Source organism: Phaenicophaeus curvirostris, chromosome 9 (genome assembly GCF_032191515.1).
Source record: "Phaenicophaeus curvirostris isolate KB17595 chromosome 9, BPBGC_Pcur_1.0, whole genome shotgun sequence".
NCBI classification, from domain to species: Eukaryota; Metazoa; Chordata; class Aves; order Cuculiformes; family Cuculidae; genus Phaenicophaeus; species Phaenicophaeus curvirostris.
In genome coordinates this window covers 33,002,393-33,030,243 of record NC_091400.1, presented here as the reverse complement: position 1 = coordinate 33,030,243, position 27,851 = coordinate 33,002,393, and the positions used below count along the sequence as shown (strand labels likewise).

At 43.5% G+C, this 27,851-nt stretch overlaps 1 protein-coding gene across 2 annotated transcripts; it reads right to left on the bottom strand.

The window, feature by feature from the left end:
• Positions 1-322: 322 nt before the first annotated feature.
• MACROH2A2 (macroH2A.2 histone) lies at positions 323-26,896 on the bottom strand. 2 transcript variants are annotated; one of them, XM_069863304.1, is made up of 9 exons: positions 26,813-26,896; positions 20,504-20,736; positions 12,320-12,426; positions 10,744-10,941; positions 8,509-8,619; positions 6,951-7,050; positions 6,276-6,365; positions 4,184-4,358; positions 323-1,029 (listed from the first exon to the last, which is right to left on the bottom strand). In XM_069863304.1, the coding sequence occupies exons 2-9, from the start codon at positions 20,673-20,675 to the stop codon at positions 864-866; spliced, it is 1,119 nt and encodes a 372-aa protein (XP_069719405.1). In that variant the 5' UTR covers positions 20,676-20,736; positions 26,813-26,896; the 3' UTR covers positions 323-863. The 2 variants fall into 2 exon arrangements, with proteins under 2 accessions (XP_069719405.1, XP_069719404.1); XM_069863303.1 differs by lacking the exon at positions 26,813-26,896 and adding an exon at positions 26,663-26,729.
• Between the last annotated feature and the right edge of the window lie 955 nt (positions 26,897-27,851).

Here is a 27,851-nt window from a genome sequence, read left to right as displayed (position 1 = left end):
TGCTTTTCTAAAAACTACCTGCCTCCTACAGATCTGTTCTGCAGCACGGGGGGAAGAATGACTTGCAGCACTATCTGGAGAAAGACGGCCAAAAGCCGTGAAAAGGCTATGGTAATCCTGGAACTCCAGAGAATATAATGCAGCTTTGTGTCAACACCTCAACAGCAGGTTTAATTATGTCTTGTAGTACTGTGCTGGTTACTTGTGTGCTAGGTGTGATACAGCAAGCACTTAAATTACCAATGCTGCTGCTTTTTTTTCTTTTTAAGGTGAGAAATTCCTAGAGCAAAAGTAGGGTTTGGAACAAAAACCACACTTGACACTTCTTTTCTTATAAAACAGACAAAATCAACATGAAATATATTCTCAGTAATTACAGAGATTACTGTGAGTTAAAACCAAAACAGAAGCTCCTCATGCATCATTTGTAAAACTCTTTTCCCCGCTCTGTGGGCTGAAGGCAGAAATTCACAATCCACCCTCAAGGGAGGGGAAAATGGAGCAGAAAGTTTTTAAGAGCTTTCTTTAAAGTGTGTGTGTGTGAAAAATCTATCACTACAAATCTAAAATGAGGTTACTCTTCTAAAAACTTCTAAACTAAAGCAACAAGGGACACTAAACAAACTCCTGAAAAGAGACGGTAACTCAATTGCTTAAGGTGACATAAATGGCTAGAGGATGCTGATGGCATGAAGAAATCGGACTAAACCCCTCTCATCTCTAGTCACAGCTCTTCATCAAGTCACAACACATCACACTACTACCACTCCCCCTCCTTGTCACATTGAAAAAATAAAACCCACCTCTAATGCTTTTAATGCTACTCAAGTTTGTTGAAAAATAAAGTCATTTGGCTGCTGTTGCTACTTAGTGTCTAGTTTGGCCATTTCTTGCACATAGATGCCAATACTTTCACTGTCGAAGAGCAGAAAGTAAATGTTCTTCAAGGAGGAAGAGCTGGTGCCATCAAAATGGGTGGAAATAGCTCTTAGAGTCACCTGGGCCGCCGTCTGTTTTGGGAAGCAGTTTCTACATGGTAGAGGAAGAAAACAGAAGAAGTGAGTGTCAGCCACCTGTGCAAGCATTCTGCACACACTATGCTGAAAGGAAGAAACCACGGCAATACCAGCTACTGGCTGCTGGTCAGCTAGTGCCTGTTGCAGTTTTGCAACGTGTCAATCCAAGAAGCAAACCCCAAGGTTTTGTTAGCAATATTCATCTGCTGCTGTGTTAGATTTCATTCGCTACTAACTTCTATAACCACAGAAAGGTTTTAATACTCTCCCTTAGAATTAAACTTTGCCACACCATGCTGGGCAGTCTAAAGAGTTCAAGGGGTGATTATATTTCAGTTGAAAACTAGAAAACAAAAATACCGATGGCTTATTTGACTTTCTCGCTCTGTCATTAAAAATACTTTGCCGGAGTATTCAGTGAAAATAATTGAAATTACAACCCCAGCCCAAATTAAGGCCAAGACCCATTCATTCATTTGTTCTGATGGCAATATTCTCTAACCTACAACTGAAAGGCTAAAAGATACCAGTCTTTACAGTAAGTGGATTTTTTAACTTAGTTGACAAGTTTTGGGGCAGCCAGCCCACACCCTTCAGATTACAGTTTCTCGGCAGCAGCATTTGTTACATCTCAATCATTCTCATACTCCTTTCTCAAGTCAGAAAATGCGTTCCCTTCACCCTCACTGCCGTGCTGCGAGGGAACTGGCTGCAAACACGTCGCAAAGAGCACATCACAAAGAGCACAGTTACTCTGAAGGTCAGCTGCATTGCATCTCTGTTTATATAAAATACGACTGCTTTACTAACGGACATCACTTCAAGAACTGTTATATAGTTTGAGCTTGATGCCTACCTCATGAAATGCTCTGCCACACACCTTGGAGAGTTTGGATGAGACTTTACTGGACCATACTGAAGTGCCTGGAGGTGAGTTAAGACCTAGCTGAGACTTCAGAGGAGCCTTTGGGCATAACTCCCTGAGTTTAACACTGCTCTTGAGTTTAATGCCCCCTATTTAGACACTACTGCATGATAATGCTCCAGAGGAAGCTAGATCCATGCCAAAAAAACCTGGCCAGCACGAGCTAGCCCATGTTGTTCCTCTGACGCAGGATTACATGCAACTTCTCTGCTACTTACTTAAGTTTGTCTAACCTATACTTAAAGATCTTCAGTGACAGGGCTATATCCGAACACACAGATAAGCCATCCCAGGGCCTGATAATCCTTATACTCAAAAAATTATGGTATTTCTTTTGATAGCATCCAGAGCTGCCTTTGCAGTGTTTTTTCTTTTCTTCCTCTCTCCGATAGCACTGTGATGTGCATTTGTTTTTATTTCCAAGTTAAGTAGTACTAATTTCTCTTTACTCATTTCACACTGGCAATTTCAGACTAGTTATAATATTTATATTAAACATCATCCAAAAAAAGAGACTGGAAGCCAGTCATCAACAACGGTTCTATCACTGTATTCACTGCTACATTCACTGTAATCTAAATGATTACTAGCAAACAGGTTTTCTTCTTTTAGTCCCTGGACAGCAGCTGCAGCCATCCAGCTAACACTGGGCCAACACAGCCTTTTGAAAATGTTTTTCGGTTAATTTATATCCACTTCACAGCACAAGTAATTTCGTCTAAATTGCATTTGTCTACTTTTTAATGACAAGATCATAGAGGCAAAAAGCCCTGGTATAAATGAGATATCCCACCTATTGCTGCAGTATATCAGTTACTGCAAACAGTCCCAAAGACAGGACAGAGGAAAGACAGAAATTCACAGACCAATAAAGAATAATTCCTGATCTACCCAGAAACTCAGCGTTTCTTGTGCAGACATGGAGGTGGAATAAAATGATGGGAAAATCATTTTAAGCCATCTTTGGAAAACTCTGCCTTTTTTTCAAGACAACTCTGAGGTCCTTTTATAAATAAAGTGTAAACCAGCAGCACCCGGTAAGACTTACTCTGTTTTGTCTCTGTTAGCAAGAGTAATTGTAAGACCAACAGAGAGTGAAACGGAACTAAGCAGCAGAAGGATCTGCACTATAACTAATGCTCCAAGACTGGATTATTCTTAGATTACACTTAACAGGGGACGTAAGGTCTGTACAGACTATTTCTATTGGTATTGAAGACTACAGTTCACTTTTGAAAGTTGGTACAATGATTTTATCACACTTTGCTTTGACTGAACGCTCTCAACAAAAAGAAATGTGTATAAAGGAAAGAAAAATAATTAAAAATTACACTGCCCCCTATTGGTTCTTTCATCCTGATCCATGAAAATATTATTTTGTCTTGAAAAGCATCTATATAAAACCAGCATTCTCTCCTCTCACATCTTCAGTGACGTGTGGTGATTTCACTGATTAAAACACAGTTTTACTTTCATTTTATTTGCTAATGGGCCAACACAACTGGGCTGTACTGTGTACCCTACTCCTTGAGCATTACTAACAAAATCAAGTTACATAAGCATGCAAACTCCAAAACAAAAGAACAACTTCTGCAGTTAGCAGGGATTGTGTAGGGTGATCACAGACCGAGCAACATTAACAAACTGTCAGCTAAAAAAAATACTTTAATTCCTTAATCAAGCACATTTTATGTGCTAGTTATTGTGAAATAAATGCGTAGTCTTACCATTGGTTTCATAGTTCCCTTCTTAAAACAGAACCATAGTTAAGAAACACTGACTTTCTTTTGAAAGAGAACATTTTGCGTGACAAGTCTGTTTCACACATATTGTCAAGATGACTTAAGCAAACACCCCATGTTTAACTGGCTCAGCTTGCAACGCTGTTACTCACCTTCAGTATTACACTGGCACCATCTTATCAGTATGAATGTAGTTTTAATAAGATTCACCACAGCAAAATGAAGAGACATAAAAACTGAGATGGTGCACACCCATAGGAGAAGAATGAAAATTATTGCCTGGCAACAGAAAAATCAGCAAACCCGCTGTGCCTGGTGAGCTAACTTCTCTATGTAAAAGCCTTCTGGTCATTGCATGCACACACTGCAATTCAAGCTCCTTTAAGTCGGAGAAGCATGGTGTCAGGGTCAGCCCCCTTCATGCCACAGACCAACCGGTCCCACTCTATCACAGCAACAGCTCCCCAGTACAGACCCCTCTTAGGCAGAAAGAGCCATACCTGCCACTGGGAAACGGGGGGAAAGCCACAGATTTCAACTTCTTGTCTTCTGCGGCTGTTAAGCAGTTCTTTACGGTCTCTTCAAGCTGCTCTTCACATTTGTCTGAGCCCCACTGTGGGATGTGACAGTGGATGACAAACTTTGCTGCAAGGCCGCTAGACTGAGTAAGTGCAGCTAACACAAATGAAAACATATCATTTAGTTTTGAATAGAAACCACTCTGCAATGACCTCTCAATCCAGTGTTAGTTTCTTAATTACATTACCTCTCCAAAGAAATACATTAGGAATTAAAATATGCCACAATGGCTTACTTGCAATCACAATCTGACTGTCTCATCGTTACTTTTGTGATAAATTATTGTTTCATTGGAGGCCAAAGAACCCTTTGATTAGAACAGTTATTCAATAATATTTTACAGCCTTCTCTTTCAGCACGACCCCTGTATTTGTTTAACAAGAAGTATCAAAACCTTGCACTGGACACAGTATCATTAATTCCCCAACAGATATTTCTGCAGTGCTCTCACGGTCTTATCTAAATGCTCTGCACAAATATCCTGCATCATCATTAATCATTACAGCTCCAGGCCTGTTAGGGGGTAATACTTAGACCCACTCCACAGCTGGGTAGTTTCAGACAACAACATGAAAATCAAAGACATTTGTTGAAAGTCTCCACCAGTTATGTCAAATTAGGAATCTCAAATTAATTTTTCAGAAACTGTAGTATTTCCCCAGGACCTGCAGAGTCCACAGCACTAGCACTTCTGAAAATCTGTGCCTTGGGAATTCCAGGTAAAACACCCTGAAATTAGCTGTGCAATTAATGCCCAAGGATGAAAAAACTGTACACCATCACAGAGGAATTCTACCTAATGCTTCACCGTCATACTTATATTTCAACCAGAAGAGAAATGTCAGGCCTTTAACCACAGGAAGCAAGCTGACTGTAAACACCACAGGTATCCTGTGAGCAGCACTTGAATTCAAGCCTGTTCGGCAGGAGCACAAGTGTTTGCAGTAGACAAACCTCCAGTGATCAGCAATCATTTACTACTGCTTGCCTCAAAACCCGCAGAAGGGGCAATTTCAAACGCAGCAACACAACACGATGCTTGAGAGCACAAACTTTCCCACCTATGACGCTAAGATTATCTTCTTTTCCTGGGACTGTCTTCATAGCATAATAGGAGCCTATTGTCTAGTTTAGTTGACAGAGAAAAGTAGTTTACTTTGATGTTATGGCCTATATTTCTGATTCAATGCAAAAGTGAAGCAAAATGTCTGGTTAAAAAATTTCCTCACCATTTGAGATTATAAAACTAGGGCATTCATTTAGGAATTTTCCAACACCTAACTGTTTTAAAGCATTTAGTTTCTTAATTATTGAGAAACTAAGACAAATAAGGCACTAGAAAATACACTGTAACTTTTCTCCATCCCCTCCTCCAGCTGCCTTTGTCCCCTATGATTGGTTTAATTTGTCCACAAAGGAAGGCATAGTCTCAAGTCCCAAACCATTCACTGCTACAGGCATATTAAACACTCAAAGGGAGCTCTTCTATCATTTGTATTTCTACAGCGTAGCTGTAGCGCCTGGGAGAAGAGCAGCAATGGCTCTTCCAAAAAGTATGCCAGGCCTGAAGACTCCATCACATCTTTACTTATGTTCAAACTAAGGTAATCGTTTGGATTATACAGTTCATCAAATATGCATGAAGCAGAGTAATTTATAAACTACCACTGCCCTTAGACCTCAGATGTTAGACTGAGAGGTGTTTCTGATTCTGACTAAGGAATGCAGTACAAGCAGGGCAGGAAACATGGCACGTAGGTGACAGCACAATTTTTGCTTAATTTTTGGACTCCCACAGATACAAATCACCTAAGACAAATTGATCAGCCTGCTGTAATTTATGGTGGCACCTAGAAGCCCAAAGTCAAAATGTGCACAACTTTGAAAAAGGAACAGTAACATTTACATCACATAAGCAAACACACATATGTAATGAAGAACAGATCAGAATGTTCAGAGAAAAGAACATGTGAACTGAGCTGTTTCCAAAATAGAGCAGAGTATCCTTTTTACCTTCAGCAACTTCCAAAGGTCCTTGAGATTTGCGAAGCTCTTTCACCGTTTCTAAAAATTCTTTCCCTCCAGCCTTTTCCAAAGCCTTGCCTGCAAGGACACAGAGCAAAAGGCCTTGGCTTCTAAATATCAGCATAAGTAAACAACTCCACATTATTTATAAGAACATTGGCCACATATTATTGTTTTCCACTATCAGCAGCAGCTGATGTTTGCATTTCCCACCTTATCCAGCCACAAACAAAGTTTACTTTTAATTGGTTTTGAAAACCCTAGTATGTTATTTCTGGAAATCACTTTGATATAATTATCTGTAAGAATGCTATCTTACTCTGACTTATGGCTAAGGTATTTTTTGTCATGGAATCTTCAGAGGCAAATGAAAAAGAATCCAATAAAGACCACAATAATGATTACTTACACCTTTGCTGCTTATGTGCTTCAACAAATTATCTGTGTTTTGACTGTTATAAGGCATTTTTAAAAATAGATAAATTAGCAATTAGCCTGTTATAACTACTCAGATCCAGCCTGATTTTCAGAAGTGTTGTAAGTGATATTTTATGGCCTGGGGAAGATTCAGATGAAACAGGATGTGATCTCATCAGGCAGATAGAAGACCAGCTACTGTTCCAACTCTAGATCTGTTTTTTTCTGCGTGTAGCAGAGCCTCACCTATTTCCTCCTTGAGGTCTATTTCAGCAGTTGTAGGGTGAACGATGCCTTCTACTTTCATGGAGCCAATATGGCTGATGTCACTCTGCGTCAGAGAAAGCTGTAAAACAATAAGGAGGGAGTAGAACAAAAATAAAACAGTAATCTGAGTGCAAAATCATTTTCATACCAAAAAACTAAACTGAAAGAAGGCCAGATTCAGTCTTTCACAGATTGCTAGTTTTATTGGGTTCAGTATATGCAATTCTGATTTTGAGACTTGAATTAATTTGTACACCACTCAGACTATTTTGTGGTATGCCCATAGCCTGGAAGCTTGCTCCAGAGGAAGTTACTGCTAGAAAATTCATGTTCTAGAATCACATTTTGAAGAGAAAAGGCTGACTTTCGAAATGTCTTTGTTTAAATAGAAAAAACACCAAAATTCAAAAGCTTTTCTCCTGTAGAAAGTTGCCCCCAGTAAACTACTGTAGGGGCGGAGAAGAAGGGCTGAACATTATCCTGACCTATAAAAGCTTTGTAATCTAAGTAATTAATTACCCTTTCAGTTCCTGGAATAAATAAAATAAGGAATATCCAAGCATTCAGATATAGGAACTGGCAAAAACTTGATGTCTTCAAGCATGCAAAAAAGGCTGCTCTCCAGATTTCACACCCCCATCACTCTGAGCAACAACAGAGGACAGAAACCATAAAAATCATTAAAAAGACAACACAGTTGCTGAACATGTACCCAGGACACCTTGCTTCTTCAACGGTACAATATTTAAGTCCTAGCCAGGACAATAAGCACTTCCCCTTTAGAAAAGGAAGCGAGGAGCTGCGCAGCTTCTGGGGGAACTTAGGACAGGACTGAACTCTAATAGAGGAAATCTGAGGCAGATTACTGGTTTTAGCAACCTTTTGAATCTAGTATGTGCTTGGCCCATTTCAGACCACCACTTTAGCAAAAGATTGGACCATGCAAACTGAACTCTTAAGGGCTGCTCCATACAACAGGATACACCCTCAATACAGGGGACTTACAGAAGCAGTTTCAGGAAGAACATTTTTTCCAGATGACCTTACTATTTGAAATAAGAATAATACATCTTGACTGCATGTCCATAGTTAAATCCTTAAGAAAAACTCCACTTTCATTCAGAGGGTAAAAAAAAATAAGGAAGGCAAAACCCTCTCCCTCTTGATGAGTACAAGGGAAAAAATACGGGACAGACAGCTGACTGGACACTAAGGACATGTGGGTATTTTGGTGGCACAGTTTTGTACTTCTAGCCACGCAAGGTGTCAGTCTGTGCTTAGACAGAGGCAGGCATACTCTGCAGCTCTGGTGAGGTCCCCAGTTTGAACCCCCCAGCCCACCTTCAGATGGAGCATCCTAGCTTCTGGCACAAATCAACATGTGGAAGTTCTGGGCGATCCATGGCAGGAGGGTAGAACTGAATGGGCTTTAAGGTCCCTTTTAACCTAAACCATTCTATGATTCTATGACTCTATGATTCGGTTTATGCTAGGCTGTCCACTGATGCGATCCAAATCTGTTATAACTTTGTATTACCTTTTGTCCTGGCACAAGGCTCTTGGAAGACAAGATAGTGAAACCATCCCCAGGTCCATCTTCAGATGCTGAATTTGAAGTTCCCTCTTTTTCATTGTCCTTTTGTTTGTTCTATTTGGGGGCAGAAAAACGCAAGAACTCTCAGAGGAAAGAAATCAACTTTTAACATTATTCAGTAATGGATAGATTTAATCAGCTACTACAAATCTAATCTTGTCAGATCAATGTATTACTCATAGCCTTTTAATCCCCAAAGCTTATGTAACCACAGAGCTTTTCACTGTTTATATAATGCTAAAACATCAGTGGTTCGTCAGAGGCACTACATATGTTTGTAGTCACATTAAGAGTCAGAGCACCCACATCCATCTGTAGTTTTACCAGCAATTCAGGTTGCATTTGTGGGTGGGTGCGTGCTAGTCTATTTTTGCTGCTAACAGAGCAGACCTCATACTACATTGAACTTAGTAACTTAGTAACCCAGTCAAATACACCAATCTGAAGGAAAAAAACAACTGTATGATCTGTAAAAAATCATAAATGTCAGCTAATAAATCATCACCTGTGATATGACAACCCTAGGAGGGAGACTAGGAATTGAGAGGGTGCAGAGCAGCCCTGCGAAAAGGGATCTGGGGTCGAAGGTAAGTTGAACACGAGACAACAGTGTGCCCTGCCAGCCAAGACTGCCAACCATGTCCCAGGGCGCATCCAGCACAGCATCGCTAGCCAGTCAAGGGAGGTGATTGTCCTGCTCTGCTCCACACTGGTGCGGCCCCACCTCGAATACCAATGATAGGACCCCAGGGAACGGCAGGAAGATGTGCCAGAGGAGGTTTAGGTTGGATATTAGGAAAAGGTTCTGCACTCAAAGGGTGGTAGAACACCCAAACAGGCTCCACAGGGAAGCAGTCACAGCACCAGTCCTGACAATATTCAAGAAACATTTGCACAACACTGTCAGAAACATGGTGTGAATTTTAGGGTTGTCCTATGCAGGGATAGGAGTTGGACTCATCGATCTTTGTGGGTCCCTCTCAGCTCAGGTCATTCTATGATTCTAAGAGTACAGCTGAATCCATGTTGACCAGAGTGAGCCATCACACCTCCATATAAGCAGTCAGAATGACAAAATGAAATGATAGCAGATGATTGAGTGCAAAATCCCCTTTGTGGAACACATTCCTTCACGCAGCCCAGCTTCAGGAGCAGCAAATCTGTTCCTACCAGGACTGCAGGGGCATCTCCTCCCACTTCTCAATATTTCCTTTAGGGTACATCAAGAAGAAGACTCTTCCTAACAAGTCTCAAACTCTGCATGTGCACAATGCAAAGTAAGATGGTAATTGAGAGCAATACACAAAGGCAGCCTATTAAGCCTCCTAGTGAGCAATCTGTTTTCTTTTTAGAAGTTGTTTCTGCATATGCTCAGCTATGGAAATGTAATAAAGCTTAGAGGCCTCCACAAAGATGTGCTTAACACAAGTTCAAAAAGCTTAGGTCAAAGTTTAATATCATTTAATCCTACCCAATCAAAAACCTATCGGTGTTTTAAGATACATGCTCTGGAATAACAAATCAAGAGCACTGATCTGGGTTACCGCTTTACCAAATTAAACTATTTTGGATGGTGATAGAGGATAGGCAATCGTAAGGGAAGGTACAGAGTTCAATTCATTAATTCTCCTCATCACTCTCAAATACCACGAACACCATCACACCTAAGAACACATGCAATAAAAAGCTTGTAAAAATGACACATATGTACCATGTCAGGACAAGTTCTCTGGGCGGTTAAAGACCCTTAACAGCAACCCCGTAACCATACGGGGCTGAAGGTGTGACATGTGTCAAGTAGAAAATGTTTTAAAACAGAGCTTCCTTTATCTTAAAAGCTAGTGTTCACCATCACACAGTTAGTGTGGAGATTAAGAGATTCTACACAGTTATCAAGAAAGTATTGCAAAGGGTGACACAGAAATCTGAAAATTCTGCCTCAAAGCTTTAAAGGTTTTTGTTTTGAAGACTTATTACAACAATACTATGTTTGCCTTTATTTTTAAATTTTAGAGCAAAAAAAACATCCTGGTGTGTCTATTATCAGCTCCCATCTTCCATTTCAAGTTCCTACAAAGAATGCAGAAGCGCTAATCTATTCCTCCTAATAATCTTAGTTGGTGTTGACACACTCCTTTCTTCCACACCTCTGGAATCACATACCTGCCTTGTGCTTACCTTTTTGGGTGTCCGGGCTTTGGTAGACTTTGCCTTCTTCCCACTCTTTTTGTTCACCATGGATTTCCTTCCTTTCTTCTCAGGAGCAGGGGAAAGGATAGTCTCAGACTTGCCTTTGGCACCCCGTTTCTTGGCTAGGAGCTCTGGTTGAATTCTGGGCAGGACACCTCCACTTGCAATAGTCACACCTTTAAGCAACTGCAAGAAGAAGTGGTGTAAAAGAGCATGTGACAGATTCTCTTAGTCTGTACTCAAGCTATTTTCGCTGACTATATTACACATACGCAAATAAGACTCCACACTCCCAAAAGCACTGCACCTTGTCCCTTTACCATGAAAAAAAAAAAGACCAATAAGGGAGAAAATCCACAGTGACAAGGAAACTCGGCAAGTGACAAAGAGGCCAGCCAGCATATCCCGAAGAACTCTCTTACTGTACAGGCCAGTCCCTCTTCTCCCTTCCAGTGCTGGTCTTTCACCACACCTGTCTTGGTGACTCAGGAGCAGTGAATGCGTGTAAGAGGAGACAGTAAGTGCCTGCAAATTACTTAAAAAAAATGATTGCAGCCCAGCTCTGCTCAAAGAAGGACTGGTTGTAGATCTCTTGGGCAGGGAAAGAGATTCAGTGAAAGTAAGTATGTGCCCCAAGAACCTATTTTGCAAATGGGAACAACCGGAATGGGTTGTGACATCATGTGGAGGACAAAACCTGGCTAAATCCTAATGGACAACAATAGATCTAGTCCTCAGTTCACAGGCCAGTGAGCAGCACCACTGAGCAGGGAATGGGCTGGTGGTGTTAGCATGCTTTGCTCTCTCTCCTCGCCTCTCTTTTGACTTGTCAGCCCACTTGACTGGAAACAGAGCTGGATGACTTCATGGGCACCACACTTTCATTATTTAAAGCAGTCAAATTAAGTGCAGGAATCTTTCAAAGTGTGAATGATGTCATTCCCCTTCACATGGGGCCAACCAAAAAGAGATCCTCTGATGCTGACGGAACCTTTCTGGCACTCCTGAATGCTGCAATTCATAGCCCATGCCATGATTTCTCTTCTCACTCAATGAGTTTAGCAGAAGAGATCCCACAAATGATCCTCAGAGTCAAAGCTCTGCAGATCACAGCTTGGGTGCTAACGGGACCTGGATGTATAGATGGGGAGACCGTCCTGCAGGCAGCAACAGCAGAGTGAGCCAGATCCCTACCCAAAATGGGCCTCACAGCCAGTATAATAGAAACCACACAGTTCTACAGCTTTGGGGAAAAGATCCACATGGCATATTTTCTTTAAGTATTGGACGTCCCTGAGGAAAAAAAATTAAGCATTAAGTTTACCCACTTCAACAGGACTCACAGGCTGCAAAAGAAGCAAAATTTATATCCAGAAAATTTAAGATGAGGTATTTCAGAAGCATCTTTTTGTTTTCTTTTATCCAAGAAGGCATAATCTTGTCTTTTTCTGCTTTAATAATTGTGTTCTCATCCATATGCGAGACTAAACTATTTCTAAGCTTCCCTGGTAGCAGCTCCATTCATGCCACAGCACACAACTCGCATTGAAATGCAACCAGGTACCTGATTCAGTTCCTCATCATTAGCAACAGCCAGGAGGATGTGTCTGGGGGCAATTCTTCCTTTCTTGTTGTCTCGTGCTGCATTTCCTGCTAGTTCTAGAATTTCAGCTGTTAACACATTGAGATATAAATCAGTAATAAAAATGCAGCTTATGTGCACCTTGTATACATACTTTACATTCCCTCATAATATCCATCCACCTTTTCGGGGCACTTTCCATTTAAATGGTCTTTGCTACAAAAAGGCAGAAACCAAACCACATTCAACGTATTTTTAAATTTACATTAAATAATTTGTCCTTCCTGATTCCCTAAAGGAGAGTTAGCAGAAGACATTCTAACATAACTTCTTTTAGGAGTCCCAGGTCAGAATTCTCTTTCAAAAAAAACAAGAATCACCCAGTAAAAGTGTACATCAGCAGACCAAAACACAGCAGTAACCCCGTAAGAATAAAACAGTAAAAGCATGCAATGAAACCCCAAACCTAGTACAGACAGTTCTGACAAAACAGCAAGATTCTTAGGCTCAGGTAAGATGAAGACTGAGGTGCATTTAAAGAAATACTTTGAAAGCCAACAAACTAGCCAGGCAATGCTGCAATTGAAAATCTGTGAGAAGCTTCATTTCAGAACAAGATATGAAAGGTTTGACTTAGAGGCAAGCAGAAACAACACAAGGACTTCAGTGCATGAATGACTGGTAGAAAGCTCCTTCTACATCTCTGGGAACATAAGGTCACTTCAAAAGTAGTTTCTTTAAATTCACAATAACGTTTATACTACAACTCAAGTCACTGAGCTTTTTCTAATTGTTACAGAGGAAGCACAGACACATCTTTCTGAGTTTTTTTAAGCTGCAGCACTCAGTACAATTCATTAACTTACACAGTTTGGCCCCTCCTCAGAAGTTATTTTTCATGTAAGAACTCTACTGAAACACTGAGAAGGAAGGAGAAGGGAGTGGTTTGCTCCACATAATCATAAAAAACATATTCACGGCTTGTTTCATTTTAAAAGTATCCAGTGTCCCTGCCTCCTCCCTTTTATTTTTGTACTCACATCTGTAACAGGGGTAAGAAAGCTACAGCCCATCCTATTAATGATATCAACTAAATAAAGAACTGTAATTATTACAAAAAAGAAGAACTTTCATCAAAAAATCTAGTAGAAATCAACATAACACTCTGGCTAAAATTCAAAGGATTTCAACAGGGGGTTTAGTTCATGGGAAAAACACAAGCTTTCAGTTTCACTCAGAATAAAAGAAGTGCATACCAGTTACCGACTTTTCACTGCTATACGGCATACACACCTAACTGAATGTTGGGGAGGTAAAAACCATTGTTTAGTACTATGTGTGTATTCACAGTGAATTGTTTAAGAAAAAGCCAGTGTGTGTTGAATTTGTTTTTTTCTCATATTTCAAGAAACATTATTTAAGTGCTTGGTTTTTCAACTTTGATTTTAGGAAATATTAGAACCACAGTTGCGATAACTAGGGCACTGCTATGAGAAAAAGGCAGTCTGTGATCGAACAACCAGAAATGATATCACACCACAAATACACACTGGGCCTACGTTAAAAGTTCAGCCAGCAACCTTGGCTCTGGCATTTCCTAACCTTGGAGCATTTGACTTGGAGATTAAAAAAGGAGACTGAAAAGATATCCTGCATAATCCAGCTAAATTTACTGCTGCAGGGCTGGAAGTTTCAGGTCCAATTCCTAGACCTCTGCCAGTGAAGTTGATGCAGCAACAGACAGTGGGGACAGATTGCCATCCATTGTGCAGACCAGCATAAAGCAAGAAGAGAGACCCAGACTTCTCCAGCGGGTTTTGCAGATGTGTGCTGACAGCAGAGGAAAATTGCATCAGGAAAAAAACCAAAGCAACACATACTTACCTGTGTGGTAACTGAAGATCTTTCAGATGTGCCAACAACAGGCACATCCTGCTACCTGTGTGCTCACCCCACTTGGGTCCTTTGGCCAGCAGCATCCTGAGCCGCACTCAAATGTCCTCTGCCTAATGTCAAGAGCAGAAAACGCAGAACACTCAAATGCCAGCCGTCTACTACGGGACACCAGGAAGAAGGGAATCCAAGGCAGAGATGATGTATGGCAGACTGTGGAATTTGCTTATAACTTGCCAAAGGATGCCAATTATTTGCACAGGTAAATAACTGCCTTACCTCTCCCTAATGACTGTCTATACATACATTTTTCTAATGCTAGAGGCAAAAACTCAGTCTTAAGAATAAAAAATTGCACTTGCAAAATGTAACATCAAATCTGGAGGCTTCAGTTATCACATCCTCAACTGATAAGAACAAATTACTAAAGAAACTGCTTTCTGTTTCCAGTAGAAACATCTTGAAAGTTGAGGTTACCTAAATTCTGAAGAGACTAGTGAGAATACACGTCTTATAATGAAGCCCTACACTACCAGCTCTCTTGAAGTGAGGCATCTTGATATTCTGAGACATAACTTGGTTTTACTTTACATCCTCTCAGCAGCAGACACTAAGAATTTAAGTGAAATCTGAAATAATCTTGCTTCTCTGAAGATTCAAAATCCACACAAGATACCTCCACACTGGAAGCGTAACTTCCAATTCAGACATCTTCAGCACAGATGTCTCAAAGCTTATTTATGCTCTCCAGAGTTCATTAGCTTCAGATAGACATCAAATATACATCAACAGAGTAATGCTCAGATCTGTGCCCTGACTTTACACTACACCCAGTCTTAAATAGAGCCTCTTCTCCTATTGATAAACACTCAGGACCAGGGAAGAACATAACTGTCTACCAACCAACACAAGCGGCAGGCAAACTGACTCGAATAGAATTACATCTTCTCATCCGGTCGCACAGGGAAAAAAGAGGTTTCTTTAGTTGATGGATCAACAGATTTGGAGTGCCTGGGAACTAAAAGCATCATACCCAGGCCAAAGCTATCTGTTCAGCTGAGCTCAGCCTGCTTTCGTGAAGTGCTCAGCTGGACTGATAAGAAAGATATATGAGAACTACTGATGGCAGAATTGGAAATATTTCAGACAGGTTATCTTGTTTTCCACTTCCCCTTTAGGATAAGTTTTGACAGTTCCTGTTACACTAGCACATACAAACCTACCAAGAATACCTTTGCTCTGAAAAGACATATCAGATGATGGAGTCTTTGGTCCTCCATTTGCAAGTGGAAAACTATCTGCTCAGTATTTCTCAATGGTAGATGAGTATGACAGACAGAAGAGCATGGCAGCTGATGCCCTTTGAAGGGAAGGTATTTGCTGACGTTGTGTTCTGCCCTAACTTAGAGAAGATGGCTTTCCACTGACATCTTCCATGAGTTGCTCTGACCAGTAGACCATATGTCTTCTGCTTCCTAAGAAAGAGCCATCTGTATTCTTTGCCTGCATTACGGGATGCAGGCGGCTGACATTTGATGTAGAAGATGATGACTGTAGACAGCCCTGTGCACACTTAGAGCAATAGTCTGGCATGCATCTGCTGCAAAGTCCATAAGTCCAATGGGATCAAGGTTGACTTTTCATGGAGTTTTAACTCTGAAGCCAGTGGAGCCCTACACTGTTCCAGTAAACACACCTTTCTGGACAGGAATTAAGCTGCAGTTTTGTAATATGATTTTCAAGCCTAAGATATAAAACAGCATAGACAGATTATTTAAAAAAAAAAAAAAAGCACCTTAGATCACTGATGAGATCTTCTTCACATTAGCTAATCAGCTGAGGTAAAACGTACCTCTTCTCAAGACACATTGTAGTGATTTCTGGCATTTTAACAGTAGGGTTGATAAGCCAAAGCCCAAATTTGGTGTTGATAATCGCTGTGGGGTGCAGCCACAATTGATCTTGCATACAAATGCAAAAAATGGGGATATAGAAGCTGGTGACACAGAACACGTCTAAAAGCCAAAAGGCAGCCCAAACCACATGGCAGCGGGGAATAAAGATGCTCAAGGTGTATGTAGACCATTCGGGTGATATAAGTCAAGACGCTCAGTGCTTCAGGGCAACACATATATATAGGCCATCAACAGACCACGTGCATGGCTGATAGCTCACAAGAGAATTGCTGGTCTGTGCCAGGCCCTGGATAAATGCAATTAGACAGCTCTGGTCCAGTTTGACCCTTCCTACCTCATCCACTCTGCCCCTGTCCCAGCTATGACTTGCTTTGCCAGCTCCATAGCCACACTTCTTTCTTCAGGAATACACACCAGACTTCTAGCTCAGTTGCCCTTCCTGGACAGTCTCCATTTCTTCTGTTTACTCTTCTCAGTTGTGGCCATACTCTGGCTCAATCTTCCTTTATAGGTTCTTCAGCAGCAGCACTCCCTCCATTCAACCCTTGGCCTATGCCCTATTTTTCCAATTTATTCTCCAGCTTCCCTGGCAGAGGGGTTGGAACTGGATGGTCTTGAAGGTCCATTCCAACCCAAACCATTCTATGATTCGAAGATTTTTGGACACCTCTTGCGATTTACTTGCCCACTGGCTCTTAGTCCAGTTCTTTTAGCTAGACAGACACATCCCTAGCTCCAACATCAGTGTTCTCCTCCCATAACCACCAGCTTCCCAAAATGTTATGACCTGTTCCCAGCCTACCTCTCTGACCAAACTGGAACCTGTTCCCAGTCTCCCAGTCTGCTTATCCTTTAATTCCAGCCTGCCCTTCCTACCTCACAGCCAATAAGTAGGATTAGCCTTTCCTTCAACTCCTATTCAGAGACTCCCTGCCTCAGTTCCAGTCCCAGGCCTCCTGCCACCCTGCTCTGTGAAGCCTTTACATCAGAAAGCTTACATCACAGCTCCCTGTGCTGCCCAGTACCGCTGAGACCATAAAAAGCCCACTCCCTGCTCTCAGAGGTGTGACCAAGAGCAGCCTGGGACACCAGTGAGAAGGAAAGTCCTTCTGAGCATCTGTAGCCATGGGCTGAAGCACGCTCCTGCGCACCCTGTCCCACACTGGAGCTCAGAGGTTGAAGGATGCTCTGTCACTGTGGGGAACGATGCACAGGCAGTCTGGGCAGCACTGGGAGCTGTGAGAGGCTGAAGCACGTTCAGCAAGGGCCAAGTCATTGGAGATTTTAGCTGCTGAAATCAAAGAAGTCTCTGCTGAGCATTAGCAATCTGTGATTCTTCAAAGTCAGTTTGACCAAACAGAGCCAATTTCTGAGACAGCCAAGACCACCCTTCCCCTTCATAAAGCATCAAATCTCTGTTCAAACACAGAGCAGCATGCAGGCATTTGGAGAAGTCCTCATTTAGGTATTAACTTAACAAAAAACCACAGTTCAACTTGCTTCTGTGTAACATTTTAAGGACCAGACTCCCTTACTCCCTCCCAGATATAGTCTGAAGCAGTTTCCTTGTGTGCAGGTTGTCAGCCTGAGTAGTCACCACCTTTTCCTAGCTGCGAGTCTGCGAGGGAAAACTGGAATTCATTATACAAAGTACCAGATAATGTTAAGAAATGCTACCAGGTTGATATATAATACCCTGTTTGACAACAGTCTTGGAAAACCATATTTTGTTTCTAAAGGCTTCCCAAAACCCCAGGCTGTATTCAGACACACATATTAGGAATAACTAGATTAGCAGGGCTAGACTTTGCAACACTGTTTTTTTAATGGAAATATCCACCTTTGGAATCTTTTCAAATAAAACCCTGGATAGGGCACAGAAACTTTGGTTTGGAAAGATCGTCATCCACAAGCAGTACATGTTTGCTCAAAAACATTACTCCATTCTACTACGATATACATACAGGGCTGGGGCAAGAGGGTTCTCTCTCTGCTGAACCAAACAGCTTAAAATAACATTCCCTTACCATTTATGTGGGCCCCAGACTACACTTCTAGCAATTTTTTTTTTTGCCTGGCTGACTACACACTCGTTTTTTTTTTTCTAAAACAAAGCGTAGGCATATACATAATCCGCCCTTACCATATTAATGATTTAAACTGCACTTACAATCCAGAAGCAGAGCCAAGATATACACTGTTCTAGTTCAGATAAGAGGTAAACAGTGGTGTGCTGTATGTTATTAAAAGATGACCACAACTTAGGCTGCGCTACCAAAGTGCTGCATATACCAGATGTGCTGTTGACAACTTATTACTACACCTTGTAATAATTGCCACAGCTCAGAACAAGCATCTCCAAATGTTTGTTCTAGAAACTCTTTTGAATGTTATGGATCCCTGTGGAGAAGGAAAAGAAAGTTTGTATTCCTCTGCAGACTGGAAATCATCAGAGTCACCACGCAGCACATTATTCAGTTATAACAACTAGTGCAGTTTCCAAAGTATGGTTTTCATCTTGCAATATGCAGACATCCAGAAGCCTGTAGGTGACTTCTAAGTGATCCACAATCAATGATGAAGTAAAGCAAATGCACCTTGCTATAGAGAAATTCACATTACACCATTCCTGAAGAGACCTGAACTGCCTACCAACAAAAATAAGGTTGACAATTACTGTGGTAGAACAGGGGAGCTATGACAGCTGTGAATCCTCCATCACCACCTTCCCCCCGTAACTCCTAGCAGCCTCTGAAGCATCCTTCCTGAATATTACTCCATGTTTCAGAGAGCTAAACAAGCCCTGCAAGTCATGGACTTCCCCAGTAGAGCAAAACTCCACCAGCTCCACCAAGAGATTTCTGCAGTTACAAGACTTTATTTTTAATGTATGAAACTGGATTGTGGAAATACGAGTATATATATGTTCTCAACAAAGTGGAAGATCTTCTCCAAGTTCACTCAGAGAACTGACCTTCCGCTATGATTAAATGATCTTAATATAAACATGTTTGTTCTTAGTGAAAAAATAATGTAAAACCAAATGAGTGGGAGAGATGTTCACCATCTTGGATTTTGATTCTGATTTTCAGATGTTTTGTGTTATTTTAAAACTAGCTCCTTTTCTGATCTTATCTCTTGAAGGAGATGGGGGTGAACATACATGCAAACTTAAACATTTTGTTTACATTTCTTCACACAAGTGATACTTTTTCACTCCAGCTCTAGAAGCAGCCTCAGAAAAAGCACAGATTCTCATCCTGCAATTAATCAGCACAAACGTGAGAGTTTCTATAACATGCTATTAGGCACCATCAAAAATGTAATTTATTAATAGAGAAATTATCATTATTCCAGATTTTCTCCACACCTTTGAACAGAAATAGTGCTTTTATTGTCTAGTAGTGAGAACAGGCGTTCATGTGCTAAAACAGCCAGCAACGTTTGCATAAAGCCTGGAATGCTGCTATAGGGACAACCAGGCTCCATGCAAATTACTTCCACATCGTTTTGACAATAAACTATGTTCCAGAAACACAACCACGCAACTGATTCCATCCAGGCTTGTGACTCTTCACAGATTCTCTAATGCACCTCAGTCTTGATCAGTAACACATAGGAACCTGAACCAGAATCCTCTCTCCACCGGGCATTGTAGCAATTCGCTAAGGGGTTATTTCCCACAATTAAATAAGAAATTGAGCAGATATGATCATAGGACAGTCTGAAATACTGCAATACATCACAGCATATCAGAGTAGATCATATCACCATGCGACTGACACCTGCCCCTTCCTCTGAGGTCAAGCTCAGAAAGGAAGGGAGAAGAAAACTGGGATATGTGGGAAGATTTTAACCCTGAAACAGTTTCTTCATACACTTAGGCAAGTCAAGAGGATTTTTAAAATAAAAACAGATAGCCTTCAGATTTCACAACACTCTGCCACTGTTCTGCAAGGAGAAATGCAGCCAGCGAAACAGAGTTTGTTCCCTTAATGGAAAGCACAATGGATGTATAAGGTGGGTTTGCTTGTTTTTCTCCTGCAATTCACATCAGATTTTGTACGAGTTTTCTCTTGGACAGAAACTGCCTAAATGCAACTCCTTGCTCTGCAAAACAATAAATAATAACCCTTCCAGCTAGTGACCAAGCATGGTGCCTCCAAAGAAGAAAATTTTCATCTTCACCCTCTTCAAGAAGCAAATAAATCTCCTTAGTGTTTTAAACAAACTTCAGCAAAAGCTGCACTTGGAGAGCCTGATTTTCAGAGGTGCTGAACACATGCATATCCCATCCCATGGATATCCCTGGCTCTGGTGTGTGATCAGCACTTCCAAGATCAGGTTCTTGGTTTACCTGCTAGGTACTCTATGACGGCTGCCATGTAAACTGGTGCTCCAACACCTATCCGGTATTTGTATGTCCCTTTCTTTAAGTAGCGCATCATCCTCCCCACAGGAAAAATAACGCCTGCCCTGCTTGAGCGCGAGAGCTTGGACATTTTCTTCTTCCCGCTTCGGCCCGACATCTTGCAGCTTTGCGCTCTTCAATTTGCTGGTGATTCTTATCCTCTTGCTCTAATCCAAAAGCTGCAAAAGAAAAGAAATGGGATTGGTGTTCAGCACGTGAGAAGCAGCTTTATGCATTATCTTTTCGAGAAGAAGAAGGAAATCAAACCCATTTTCAGTACTTGTTAAAGCTGAGGCATTATTCACTGAAAGTTGGATAACTGGAACACTTGCTTTTCTTTCGACGACTGCACTGTCAGTGTAGCAATGTCACAGAAAAAGTGGTTATAAACAGCTGAGAACGGCCACACTGGACAGCAATAAACAAGCAGAAAAGCAATACTGATCCCACCTACAAGTAGCAGAAGTCGTACTTGCTCATACAGAAGTCAAAACCTTCCTATAAACACACTGCTTCTTCACAGATCTTTCATACAGGGAATTTCACACGCATGGCTGAAGAAGAGAAGTAGGCAAGCAGCATTTTTTTCCCCTGCATTAAGGGCCAATCTAGTCTACACATTGGAGTAAAGAAAACCAATCTTATTTTCTCCTTGTTTTTCTGGCAACAGTGAGATTGCAGGTAAACAGATGACAAACCTTGGAGTCAGCCACACCACGTCAAAGAGGTCATAGATTACACCTGTAGTTCTCACTCTCAATCACATAACAGAGAGGTTTTAACTCTCTTTCCATTAATTGTTTTTATCTCCATTTTGGCAGCTGCCCTGGTGGTCTAATTATGATCCTGGTCACAACACAACATATCAAGATTCATTCCTTTTAAGGAAACAAAGAGCATGTCCACTACATACGATACGTATTCCTGTCAGTGAAGGCACAACTACTTAACTCCCAGCATTCATTCACCTCATTGCGACAAGGAAACAAAAGGAGAGCGACAATTTGGAAAACATTATGATGACTTCAGGTGATACTGGTAAATTTTATCACAATTTGCATTTCAAAGAGCCTTGCGAAAAGAAGAAGGTCATTTGACACACTGCAAGCCCTTGGGAACAATCAACATGCATCTGAGGAGGGCATGGAAATCCATGTTTCATTCTTACCCTGCTTATTACAAATCAAGTGCACAAACAAAGACAGTCACTTGTCCCATACAAAGCCAGGCGTTTACAGAAACCAGCTCATATGCAGCAGCCAAAGTCAAGGACTGGTTTCTGTGATAACATAACTTGAAGGTTGATTTCGCTTACGATATCAAGGAAATAAAATCACCACAGGGTCCACAGTGACTGGTAAAACCCTGGCGTATCCTTGTCTATCAGCTAGATAATTCTTTTCTTTCTGCTTGCAATGCATAATGCAGGCAAAAGTTGGGAAAGATTAAATCAGTAAACCTATCAGACACTAACAGGCTGCTCATCAATCCACTCAGAGTTGCCTGTGAACTGCCAGCCTGGTAAAAGAGCTCACAAACTGCCGCTTCCAAGCATGGATTAAAGGCAATGGCCACTTCAAACAGATATAAGTGGAAAAAAATCCCAAGCTCTCAATCACATCATCCTCCTTCCACTATTGAAACAAGGGATTGCCCCAATCCAAGTGTAGGACCTTGCAGCTCCCTCCTAGCTCTCTTGCTCAATGAAATTTGCATTTTGTGACAAATCCTTGATAAACTTTCGATTTTGGATTATGTTAGCTATTAACCTTTATAAAGTATCTTTTTCAGCTCGTGATAACTGACATTCAATTTAATGAATAAATGTAGGCTGGGAATTAGGTTTCTAGCCATCAAAGGAGCAAACTTCTGGAACAGCCTTCTCTTATGAGTAATATGAGCAACAGTCATTCATTTTAAGGTGGAACTTCATAAATGCATGCACCAGGCTACGATCAGGTTCCTGCAATACAGGCTGGACAGTTTTATCACCAGAGATCAGTCCTGTGCTGAAATCCCTACAGAGAGCCACAGTGAAAGAGCACACTACAAACAACTTGTATCAAAATCCCTGTATTTGCTCCTACAGTACCAAATCCCTGTAATCAACCTCCTCTGTATTTGCTCCTACAGTATCAAATCCCAACTGTGTGTAAATCAAGGGGAAGAAAAAACCCCCAAACATCATGAGGTTGCACCCACAGAAAATAGTGTGGTTGCACTTGATCTCTGGGATGGAAAATCAAAACGTGTTTGTATAACTAAGCACAGTGCTCTGGGCCATGCGGCTGCATCATACACGCTTCTGTTAATTAATCACTTCTGGCTCATTCTTCTGTTGCCCCACTGAACTTTCCACCTCTGTCTACCCCTTTATTTTTCTCCTCTCTCACAGCAAGTCTCAGCCATTTTTCCCCCTGCTGCCAAGGCAACCTTTGGAATCCCAAAATATTTTTCCAAATAGGTTGCAGGTAACAAATAAAGTATGTTTGCAGAATTCTGTAAGAATCTAAATACAAACGAGGCTTCAAAACTCCACTAACATTCTCTCTGTTCTTTGCAACTTATGTGGATGAGGGTATACTGGGGAGTGACATATACAACAGCATGTTCTTATCTCGTCTCCTATGGGGGGTGGGGGGGTGATTTTGGTAGGAAAAGCAGCATCACATTCACTTGAAATTAATTCTCGTGGACTTGGACAAAGAAATATGATACACTGGGGCTGCCAACTACCTATGCCAGGCACCTCAGAGAGTGGACACTAAGGGAAGGGTTCACAGGCTCAGGTGACTGCCAGCCCTTGGGATCTCACAGAAGAGCTGCACCTGCTCTGGCACAAGGCTCCAGGAGTTTGTGCGTTGCTGGCACATTCCTCCCACAGGGAGGGGTTTGCTGTACCGTGGAGGATGCACATCATCCACCATCTCAGCCTGGATACAGGCACATTACACACTCCAGCTGCAAACTGCCCCAAAGCTGCAAACAGCTGAAGAGCTACAAGGTGAGCACTGCTGGCCTGATTGTTCTCTCCAGGCGACACAGCTAAGTGTCCAGGGTTTATCAGTTGAAAAGCGCTTGAGCCTACCCACGTGAGTTCCATTCATTGTCGCCAAGTTTGCCCTCATAAACTGCAGTCTCCATGAAAAAACACAGCCACGTCATTTATGTGAAGTCCATCCTTGCTGAGTTAGAAGAAGTGCTTCTATATCTGGCTGTCACGACATCATGAGGCTTGGGCAATTCGAAGCAAGCAATGTTTCCAATGCCTTAATTCATCACGGCACACTCCTACTCTGCCATCACTCCAACATCCCTGTGTTGCTAAGGGAGATTTAGTAGCTACCAGATCTCCCAGAGCTCCATACCATACAGTGAAAATAGACTAGACTTTTGCAAACAGGACCTTCCTCTGCAAACTACACCTACCTCAGAGCCTCAAAAACCCAGCAATATTTTCTTTCTGCCTGCTGAAAAAAAAGAGCTCTACCTCCTCGCCACTCTCAGGTGGGTCTGCTTTGTCCATTCTAAAGGATCCCTCTGCCACCTCGTTTTCTCCCACCTTGGCTGTCAGCAGAGGGTGATGAGTGCTGCACAAGGACACTGGAACAACAGACCACCCTGGGACACCACGGCATGATTTGCACCCCACACCACATCGTGCTGGATCAAGGTTTACCAAAGCAACCTTAAAAACCACTTCCCAGTCTTTCCTACATAGAATGCACCAAAAAGCAAAATGTCATAATCACCTTTAGGCAGTAAGGACACATAATTTTTAGAGAAGTAAGAATAACTTGTAGGCACAGAAACAAACTGCAACCTGCATGTGAGCTTGAACTTGAAAAACTGGCCAGGAAGCAGTTTCAGAAATCAACATGTCAAGGTCTGGCCAAAAAAAAAAGCATGAATGCACACCAGAAAGTTCAGTATGGTACAAAGTGTCTATGATACATCAAATCTAAATTTATCTCTAAGAAAAATGACAGAAAATAGTAGAAGAAAAAGAAAGCTTAATTCATGCAATGTAGCGCCAGTGGAGAACAATAAATTTCGTTTGTTGCTCTTCACAGCCCAGATCATACACAAGACTGAAGGAAGCCAACCTAGCAGCTACATCAGATGCAAACTGCACACTGTAGACTAGTTAATGCTAAACATTTGAGTAATGATGGTGTAAATTCCAGGTCAGATTAAAACAGCTGGCATTGCAGCTTATCCTTCTGGACTTTACAGGTGGCTACGACATCATTTGGCAAGACTAAAATTTAGCAGAGTGTGCCAAGTACCCTCCCGCGGACAACTAGAAGTTCAGACACAGACATGATACTGGGGCTTATACCAGAAGCTCACACAGGCTAAAACACTTAGGCACAGCTGGATGCTGACCTCTCACTCACAGAACCAACGCCCGAGGACCAGTTTCTTGTACTGGACCAGTTTCTGCTGTATTTATTCACCCATGACACAATGGACACTGCTCTGGATGTGTGCTTGACATCCAGGAGTCCTGAATTCCAAATACTGAGAAAATTCGAACTGAGCAGACAAAGACTGAAATGAAGGACGTGCAGGCCTATCAACACACCTGTACTTCCCTCATCTCTGTCTTAAGATCTATTCGAACAGTTATGAATCAACAAGCTACCCAAAGATGTGGTATTTAGGGGTTAACTTGGCATACATTGTGTGCCCAGGTGGCCAAGAAGGCCAATGGCATCTTGGATTGTATCAGAAACGGCGTGACCAGCAGGTCCAGGGAGGTTCTTCTCCCTCTGTACTTGGCACTGCTGAAACCGCTCCTCGAATCCTGTGTTCAGTTCTGGGCCCCTCACCACAAGAAGGATGTTGAGGCTCTGGAACGAGTCCAGGGAAGAGCCATAAAGCTGGTGAGGGGGCTGGAGAGCAAGTCTTCCGAGGAGCAGCTGAGGGAACTGAGGTTGTTTAGCCTGGAGAAGAGGAGGCTGAGGGGAGACCTCATTGCTCTCTAGAACTACCTGAAAGGAAGGCGTGGAGAGGAGGGTGCTGGCCTCTTCTCCCAAGTGACAGGGGACAGGACAAGAGGGAATGGCCTCAAGCTGCATCAGAGGAGGTTGAGGCTGGACATTAGGAAAAAAATTTCACAGAAAGGGTCATTGGGCACTGGCAGAGGCTGCCCAGGGAGGTAGTTGAGTCCCCTTCCCTGGAGGGGTTTAAGGGACGGGTGGACGAGGCGCTGAGGGCCGTGGTTTCGTGATTGATGAGAATGGTTGGACTCGATGATCCGGTGGGTCTCTTCCAACCTGGTGATACTATGATTATATACAAATGCCGCTTTGTGAAAACAACCCAGAAGCCCCAAAGCAGAAGCTTGTTACCTGCCTAAGTCAGTAAGGCACAGCCAATACGCAAACACACTGCCATTCAGTTGGCGAGCAGCGTCTCCTGCTCCAAACCGACAGCCACAGAGTGCCCTCCTACTGAAAGAAGACTCTCGGGGCACTGAAGCCAGAAACACCGCGGGGGGGGTTGCAGGGGCAGCTCCCCACTCTCTTGGGGAAGGGGCGGGTCTCGAACTGTCGTCGTTCGAGCTGGGGGGGGGGGGGGAGTCCTTGGGGAGTGGCGGCAAGCGCGCCCCGCCGTTGCTTAGACACGTAAGCCCCGCCCACTCTCCCCTATCAGAGCCTCGCCGCGCACGCTCATTGGCCGCCCGGGCTGGACGGGAGCGCTCCGATTGGTCGCGAGGCGCTGAGCGGCACAGGAAGGGACGGGGCGGGGGCCGCAGGCGCACTAAGCGGGGAGGGAGGGGAGTGGCCGCTCGCTTTCCCGCGCAAACACTTCCCCCCCCCCCCCCCCCGGCCCCGCCATGCCCTTCCCATTCATCGCCGCGGCGGGCGGGGGCGGCCCCGGAACGGGAAGCTGCGGGGCGGTGGGAGGCGGCGAGAGGGTCCCCGGGGAGCACAGTTCCCCCCCCCTTCCCCCAACCCTCCCCAGGCCGTGACCGGTGCCTCCCCGGTGGTGGTGGCGGCGGAGGGGAGTTGGGGGGGGGGGGGGGGCTGAAGCGAGGGAAGGGAGAGGGAAGGAGCTGAAGGAGCTGAAGCCGGGGCCCCCGCGCCGCCCCCTCACCTGCCGGCGCCCACCGCCGTCTTCTCGTCCCTTTTTTCCTTTTCCGCCCCGTCTTTTCCTCGCCTGCCCCCCTCTCCCCCCCACCCCCCCCCCCCCTTTCCCAGCTCCCCCCGCCCTCGCTCCGCCTCGCCCGCTCTCCCTGTATTGTACGTTTTCGCTGGCGATGGCGGCCGCTCCTCCTCAAGGGGGTGGCAGGGTTTTCCTCCCGCAAACCGCCTCTAGGAGGAGTCACTGCCGCCCGGGCCTCCAGCTGCCCCCCCATCGCTGCCGCCCTCCTCCTCGTCCGGGCCCCAGGGCTGCTGATGCCGCCTTTCCCCATCCCCGCCTCCTCCACCCCCTCTCCCAGTACCCCCCACAGCCCCCCCCCCGCCTCCTCCACCCCCTCTCCCAGTACCCCCCACAGCCCCCCCCCCCGCCTCCTCCACCCCCTCTCCCAGTACCCCCCACAGCCCCCCCCCCCGCCTCCTCCACCCCCTCTCCCAGTACCCCCCCAGCCCCCCACCCCCCAACTCTCCCAGTCCTCCCCCTCCACCCCCTCTCCCAGTCCCCAGGAGCTGCTGGCTTTGCACCAGTCGGGAGCATAAAGGATAAAGCCTGCCTTCACATCCTTTCCCTTGGTCACCGGATGGAAGAAATGTAGAGCCGCACATGTTTCAAGGCACTCCCAGCTTGGGCTGATGCTCCAGGGTGGGTTTTGAGATGTCCTCTGCCTGGTTTTTGGTAAGAAGGGAGCCGCCCATCCCTGTATCCCGTAGGCAAGGTGACCTCCGTGTCTTGGCACGGTGCACCTAATCCAAATATTCCAGCATCCCCTAACTGCCTTAAAACGGCCGTAACAAAGAGTCCTGGCAGCCCTTTGTGTTTTGTTGCGTGGGAGCTTCTAAGGCGTTTGTAAGCTTTTCAACTCGGCCACGAGGTCTGCAAACTTAACTTGCTTTCTAAATGAAAACTGAGGATTTCCACCCCCCTGCAGTCGCATGGATTCAAGAGCTTGAGCTCCAAGATACGCAATAAGTGATTGTATTATGAATCACGCAGTATGTCTGTTGGCAGCGCCAAATACGTGATCGCAGACTGATGCGAACTGAAGAGCACAGGGCTACAGCTCTTTAGCTGATCTCAGCGATGGTTTTTACATGAAATCAGGTTTATATCATCGTTCCCGTACAAACATTTTGTGTTGTGGCAC